This window comes from Sceloporus undulatus, chromosome 5 (assembly GCF_019175285.1).
Source record: "Sceloporus undulatus isolate JIND9_A2432 ecotype Alabama chromosome 5, SceUnd_v1.1, whole genome shotgun sequence".
Taxonomy (NCBI): Eukaryota; Metazoa; Chordata; class Lepidosauria; order Squamata; family Phrynosomatidae; genus Sceloporus; species Sceloporus undulatus.
Genome location: NC_056526.1, coordinates 62385006 through 62392749, shown reverse-complemented (window position 1 = coordinate 62392749; position 7744 = coordinate 62385006). Strand labels below are relative to the sequence as shown.

General features: G+C 42.0%; 1 protein-coding gene across 1 annotated transcript in view; it reads left to right on the top strand.

The window, feature by feature from the left end:
- ARID2 (AT-rich interaction domain 2) overlaps positions 1 to 7744 on the top strand; it is a 119371-nt gene that overhangs the window by 107569 nt on the left and 4058 nt on the right. The window contains 4 exon segments of the mRNA XM_042468106.1: positions 330 to 478; positions 4551 to 4692; positions 6816 to 6881; positions 6883 to 6896. Of these exon segments, the coding sequence (XP_042324040.1) occupies positions 330 to 478; positions 4551 to 4692; positions 6816 to 6881; positions 6883 to 6896 (371 nt within the window).

Genomic DNA, 7744 nt, shown 5'->3' with positions numbered 1-7744 from the left:
TTATTATTATTATTATTATTATTATTATTATTATTATTATTATTATTATTTGCGGCAGAGAAGAAAACTGGAAATTGTCCTCATTTGCAACAACAAAATACTGAAATATTAACATCCCTTTCTGTGATCTGTATATAGCTCAAAACTTCCCCAGTCTGTGATTTCTTTTACTGTTTCAAGAGAGTGGGTACAACAACTATTGTACATGGCTGCCAGTAACTAAACTGCTGATCACAGTGCTTGTATTTACTACCACCGTAAGGTGTTCCTAATAAATAGCAAAGCAGAAACAAAGTGAATTTCACTCTGTTTTAAATTCTTTTCCACAGAGCACACCTGTCACCCCAGTACCAACAATGCAAGTCCAGACCCCATCTGTCAGTTTGCCACCTTCTGTGTATGCTGTACCAAGTCCGCATTCAGAACAAGTGAAAAAACCTGGACAGAATTTCATGTGTCTTTGGCAATCATGTAAAAAGTAAGTGTTTTTATTTGAATTAACTGTGTTGCCATAACCCCTTTCCTAGTTAGTTTTATGCAATATAATGTACGTAATTGTTGGCTAGATCACTTTTAAAGTCCTTTATAGGGCTCACCATGTATTACCTGCCCTCTTGATCCTTGCCCCATCATGGCGGCCGTCCGGGGGGATGCATTGAGGAGATTCCTCACAGATCTCATCAATGCATCTTCAGGGAAGGGCATGTTCCATCTGTTCTGAAGGAAGCGGCTGTTAAGCCGCTTCTGAAAAAACCTTCCCTGGACCCCTGATATGAACAACTACAGGCCTTTTCTTTGCTACCATTTTGGGCAAGGTAATGGAGAGGGCGGTTGCTCTTCGCTCCAAGCTGTCTTGGATGAAACTGATTATCTGACCCATTTCAAATCGGCTTCAGGACAGGCTTTGGGGTTGAGACTGCCATGGTTGCCTTGACTGACGATCTGCGTCTCAGCATCGACAGGGGGTAGTTGACCCAGTTGGTGCTCTTAGACCTTAGTGGCTTTCGCTACGATAGATCACGGCATCCTCCTGGACCGTTGGGGGATTAGTATCGCGAGCACTGCCATTGCAGTGGTTCTGGTCCTTCCTTTCGGGCAGGTCCCAGAGGTGCTGCTCGGGGACGTAGCTCGAAAGAGGGAGCTCCTTTGTGGGTCCTCCGGGAGTTATTTTTTCCCCAATGTTGTTTAATATCTATTGAAGCCGCTGGGTGAGAATCATCGGAGTTATGGTGCGGTGCTATCAGTATGCTGATGACATCCAAATCTTTTCTCCATGTCTTGTTCGTCAGCCTCGAATTCTAATGGCATCTCTTCTCTCAAGAATGTCTTTGGCGGTAATGGCTGCTGGATGAGGAAAAACAGATGAATCTGATCTGAACAAGACGGAGGTGCTCACGGGGTAGCGGCCCCGAAACCAAGAATTGGGTTGCAACCACCAGTCCTGGATGAGATCACACTCTCCTCCAGTGACGTGTTCGCAGTCTGGGGGTGCTCCTTGACTCGTTGCTCCTGATGACAAATCAAGTGGATGCGACGGTCATGGAGCGCCTGTTCTAAGCTTCGGCTGATACGCCAGCTGCGCCCTTTTCTGGAAGAAAGGGATACCGAGACTGTGTGTGCAAGCGGCTGGTAACTCACGCCTTGAACTTCTGTAATGCGCTCTACATGGGCTACCCCTGTGCCGGTTTGGAAACTACAGTGGTTCAAAACATGGCAGCCAGGCTTGTGTCAGGAACATCTAGAAGGGACCATATCACTCCGGTTCTGAGGTCCCGCTACTGGCTGCCTATTGGTTTCTGGGCCCAGTACAAGTGTTGGTTATTACCTTTATAAGCCCTAAATGGCTTGGGTCCAAGCTATCTAAGCAGAGACCGCCTCTTTCCATACAATCCTCCCCGTGCTCTCCGTCCTCTGGGAGGAACCTTGTTGCAGCCTCCAAAACGAGGCTTGTGGCGCGACCTCCCGGAGGGCTTTTTCTGCTGTCGCCCCCCGGCTCGGATGCATGCCGGACGGGGATCAGTCAATTAACATCTTTGGAACGTTCAAAAAGGCTGTCCAAGACAGATCTCTTCAGGCAGGCCTTTCCAGACTGAAATATCCTGGCCTCAGGATCTCCCCCCTCCTCAGTAATGTCTCCAAAGTCCCTTTTCTTTTAACTGACAGTGCGTGGTTTATTGGCTGGTATTTTTTTTTTTTTAAATTTATTGCTGTTTTAACTGTATTGTGGTTTTAAATTAGTATTGTAGTTTAATAACTTTTTAAGAGGGGGAGGGAAATATATTGTTTTATGCTGTATGTTTTTTAATGTTGTAAACGCCGGAGTGGTTTGCCACAGGGCGGTATATAAATAAAAAATTCTATTATTATTATTATTATTATATTATATTATTATATTTATTAATTATGTATTCATTTTCCAAAATTTTCTAGATGTCTAAGTCAGCCCCCCCCCCCACTACCACCACCACCTTGAAAAACATGTGAATCATACCATGAGAGATATGGTTCAAAACCTTTATTGAATCTGATACAGTGTGAGCACTGTGAGTAGGTGGGTGGCTGGCTAGTTACTTAATTAGCCCATAAGTTGTTTCATTGTCCAGGTCGCGGAAACTCAAAGTCTATCAAGAGTTGTCCACCAGACTTGTTGAGGAGACAAGTCTTTACACTTTGAAGCTTATGTCTTTCATCCCATACTTCTTTTGCTATCTTAGAAGTTCTGATGGTCTGCTATGGAGTTTATTGGGAAACAAATGACTGAGGATGGAAGACAAGCAGATGATCATCTACGGGTTGGAAAAGCTTTTACCCTTAGTGGTTCACAGAACTTGAGCTGAGAAAGTTATGCCCCTTTCATACAATGTACAGGTCTGCCCTTCCTTTACCAGGAATCCGTCCAGACCCCCCCCTGCCATAAAGGCAATTCCGCCTAGCTCCAGCCCCCATTTAAATGAATGAGCTGTGCATGGCCCACAGGTAACCACCTCATATCCCTTAGGACAGACACGCCCCCAAAAAAAAAAGAAACCCCGTTTCCCAGCGCGGCTTTCAACATATGCTGAAAGCCGGTAAAGCACGCCTGCATATAGCAGGCACACTTATTCATAATTTTATTTGAAAGGAAGTGGAACTGCTTTCGTGTCAACGCCCATTTCATTGTTTCCCTTAAGATTGCTGCCTTCTGCTGTTACTTGGGTTCATACTGTAGACCATTGCCCAGTTTTGATGGGGTGGGCTGGAATTTTTTTATAATCACATAGGCGCCCTACTGAACTTCAAAGAGCCCCATATATGGTTCTAATCCCAAACAGTGGTACCCTCGGGTTCGAAAAAATTCGTTCCGCGCTGCTTTAGTAACCCCGAAAAGCCTTCGTAAAGCCGAAAACCCTAGGCGCTATGGGAAAAGCCGCGATTCCGTGTGAAATAGAGCCGAAAAGCCCAAAAATTTTTCGTAACCGAAAAACATTCGTAACCCGGAACAATTATTCCTATGGGATTTTTTCGATCCCGGAAATTTCGTAACCTGGGTTTCGTATCCCAAGGTACCACTGTACCACTAAGTTTCACAATCAGAAAAGAAAGCATGGACATCCTTGTGACTATTGTCCATAGGCTACACTTATATATCTTATAAAAGCCATCTAACTCCACATAATCTTTTAATAATACCTAGTTTTGTGTTGGAAAGCACTTCTCTATTTGTCCCAGATCTACACAGCTAATTATTAGTAACCCAGTGTCTGCTCTTATGCAAGAAAATGTTATGATCATCCCATGAATACTGAAGTGTCCTTCCTCTCACCTTTCCCAGAAAAACACCCACTGAAGCAATGGAGTGACTAGAGTTGATACAATAGTGTATCAGATGGCCACACATACTTTCTATGAAGACAAGCAAACTGCTGCCAATGTCAGTAGAACGAAACTTTGCTTCCTTGCGAAGACCTTCAAAAGGTTTTGGGGGCAAACAATGCATGCACATAAAGGAATCCTTCTCCGTTTGGAGGAAGATATGGCCCTGTGCATTTTAAGTAACTCCTTCCGTGGAAATTTTTCTTTTCATGACTGCAAGATTTTAAGAATGATTTGGAGAGCACAGTTAAGATATGTCTAGCCTCCTCCATTTCAAACAAACACTCACAATAACCATTTTCTCAGAGCTCTGGAGATGGATAACATTTTCCTGTGATATAAATGCAACTCACTCTCATGTCACAGGTTGAATAAACTATTCAACCTATTCAAATTGTTTGTACAAGAATCAGTTTACAGACTATAACACTCACCCTTGTGGAAAATGAAGTCTAAAGTCATCAGAACACCGGTTAAAAAAAAGATACAAATCCTCACCAGTTCAGGTACTTGTTGTATTGAACTGTCCTCCTGCCGAAATAATTTGTGCACAAGCTCTGACAGTGAAATGTAGAATTAGAACAATTTATTTTTGCCACTTATGAATGATGTTTGTTTTAATTAAAGGACTAAATAACTACTCAGAGAAAATTTAGAAAACTTTCACTGAAGCCAAAAACAATGTTACAATTTTCTAGGTGGTTTCAAACGACAAAGCCCAGGTTTTCTATCAGCGCAACAAGCACGGAAGGAAAAGATGTTTTCCTGGGCAAGTGTTTATGGGAGGGCTGGAACCTTTCCAGCGCAAAGGTTTCTTTCATTACCCACTACAGGTATTATATAATACTATAGATATACTATTATATACTATCATCAATAATCTCACATTATTCCCCCCCCCCCCATCGGGACTCAAAGGAAGCTTACAAATAAAACAGACCCAAGCTCAAGTATTTACCTTTTACCCAAAAAACATAGTATATAAATTGTCAATAAAGTTAACACAATTAAAACCAAACCACCAGCAATGAAAGGCCTTTCCCCTGAAGTGGAGTCTTCAAAGGCCTGCCAAAACAGAAAGGCCTTTTAACTCCTGAAAAAAAAGAAAGCTAGGAAAAAGTGGAAATAAATCTCTCTGAGAAGGGAGATCCAGAGCCTAGGATAGTTCACTAACGAAGGCCTCCTCAAGTGTTCCCACCAGAGGGTTCTGTGAGGTGTAGATTAGAGAGAACGGCCCCCTAGAACATTTCAAGACACAAGACAGGCCAAAATGGAAATAGGATCCTCCAAAGAACTTGAAGCTGAGCTTTGTAGGTCAATAACTAGCAGCATGGAGAATTGCAACAAGGAGTTGTGTAAATGTCTATAGCCAGCCTAGGTAACAATCTGGGTAAAACTCTTTGACCAACTGAAGTTCTAAGCACTCTTCAAGCAGCGCCACACAGAATTCATTACAGAAGGAATGTAACTATGGCACATTCATTTGGACAGATCAATCTCAAGAAATGGGCACAACTGAAACAAAAACCTTTACTGTGCAAATGCATTCCGGCCACTGTTGAAAATCTGAGGTTTTTCAATCACAACTTTTTCAAAGTATAGGTGTGAAACCTGATAGGCATAATTTATATGAACATAATGATCGTGTTTTAAATATACTATTTGTATACTAAGTGTTGGTGCCAATGCCTGGCATTGATAGCAAAACAGACTGGCAATAGACAAAGGAGTCTTTTTTTTTTTAGAATACGTGTGGCAGTGGGGGCTTGCCATCCCTCAGTTTGATTTTATGGATGGCAAGCCCTGGCTTTTTCAATGGGTGTGTTGCCCATTGAAAAAATGAGAACCAAAGGTCCAACATTTGTTACTAACCGGAGGGGCAGAACGCCCCAATAGTAAGGGACAACACTTCAGGGCAAAAATGCTGGGTCAACAAAAATTTCATTTATTTATTTGATGTTGAAGCTGCCTTTCATCATAAGATAATCTGCTAGGACAGTAAATGTAATCAAAATAGTAAAGCAGTAAAACCCAATAAAAAGCAAAAATTAAGCAAGAATCCAAGCACATAAATGAAGTACCATATAGATCTATCATAGTGGTACCTAACTACAGACCAAGAAAAATACAAATCTTTAGTACCCACTGATAGCTGTTTGACGGTGAGGGAAACCATCAACGAGTACTTTGTCGCAGAGTCATTACTGAAAGACCCTATTGTATGCCCCACCAGTCTAATTACAACCCATATACAGGGACACAGAGAGCCTCGCTGTTCAAAGGCCTGTTACAGACAGCCAAAATAAAGCTGCTTCAGTCCAGTAGCTAAAAGGAGAGTATGGTGTTCACAAATAGATCATCCGTCCTAAGAGTCCAGACGCACCAAAGCCACCGCCCAGCCAAAGACCAAATATAACAATCCAACAGCCTAGCAGCTGCCAGTACTTGACTGTCACTTTTTTACCAGCTTAGGTTACAAAGTTATCTTTCAAGCAGATATAGACACATTTGAGAATTTCTGTTAAGGATCTCTAAGTGGTCCATGGCACCTCCTGTTGTCAAGCATCTTGCATTGGATACTTTCTTCCAAAGGACTGGGCTTTCATCTTTAGAACTTCAGGCCTTTACGTTGGGATCCATGCATCCTTCCGTGAAACTGTTAGCCTCCCATTAATATGACTGCAGAGACAGCAGAGGAGGACAGGGACTTAAGTACAAGAAGGATTCTTTAGGGGCCTTAATACTCTCCATCCACCTTTCCTTTTTAGTTAAGAGGACAAATCTCCTGTTGGTGGTGGGCCATCTGTGCCCTTACTCCACCTGTGCATGTGAATGTGCATAAAGTACCGTTTATATTCATCCAAGGATTATGATAGCTATATTCTTGTCTTTCATGCCTTTCTTTCCTTTTGTGCTAGGCACGGTTGTGTAGTAATAATATTTTCCCCTCAAACATGATAAACACTGCCTCAAGAGATGCTCTCCTTGCAGGACTAAAACAAGAAGAACATGGACAAGCAGGAAGTTCAACAATCTTCCACAAAGTAAGGGGCATGGCCCTCACTAATTGTCTACCAACAAAATCCTACACATATTTTACTTAGAAGTATGTCCTACTGAGCTTAGTGGGGTTTTTACTGTCAAGTAAGCATGTGTAGGATTGTGTCCACAATCAGTAGACTATTGAAGCCATTGTCTAAAGTGTCAGAGCCAGCCTAGCTCCTTCTCATTGGTGACCTTAGCTCACCACTTAGTATATTTCCAACCAAATGTGCAAGACATGTATTCTTCTACAGATGTGAATCAAATCTGTTTATGTTGCCATTTTTTGTCTAGTACCATATCTTGAATGCCACTCACCATTATTTATTAAATTATGCAGATAACAGAAACCAAGCTCCCAAAAAAAAACTGAATAGTTATTATTGCTGTTTAGTGCAAAATTAGCGAACTAACGTCTGACAAACACCACTAGACATGAGCGGCAGCATTGTTTCATTTTAAATGCTCTTACTTTCACAAAATGCAATAGATGGTATTTTTGACAAAGCAATACCTGTAACGGAACTCTATTGTTCCCCTCACCCTTAGCACAGGAACACAGCGAATTGACACAGTACGAGAAGCTATTATATGAAACATAATGGTTGGGTGTGGTGCTCTATCTACCTCCCCCCCACATTTGTGTTGTATCACCTTCAAAGTTTATATAGGCCACTGTTCTTTTGGTGAAATCTGTTGCCATAACATTCCATTAAACCTATGTACAGAATAATATTTTTAAAGTTATTGTGGAAATGATACCTAGTTAGTACCTCACTGCTCAACATCCAGTCCTCTAGATAACTCAGGTGACCAGTTGCTGGTGGGGATCCAGCTGAAGGCATATGCT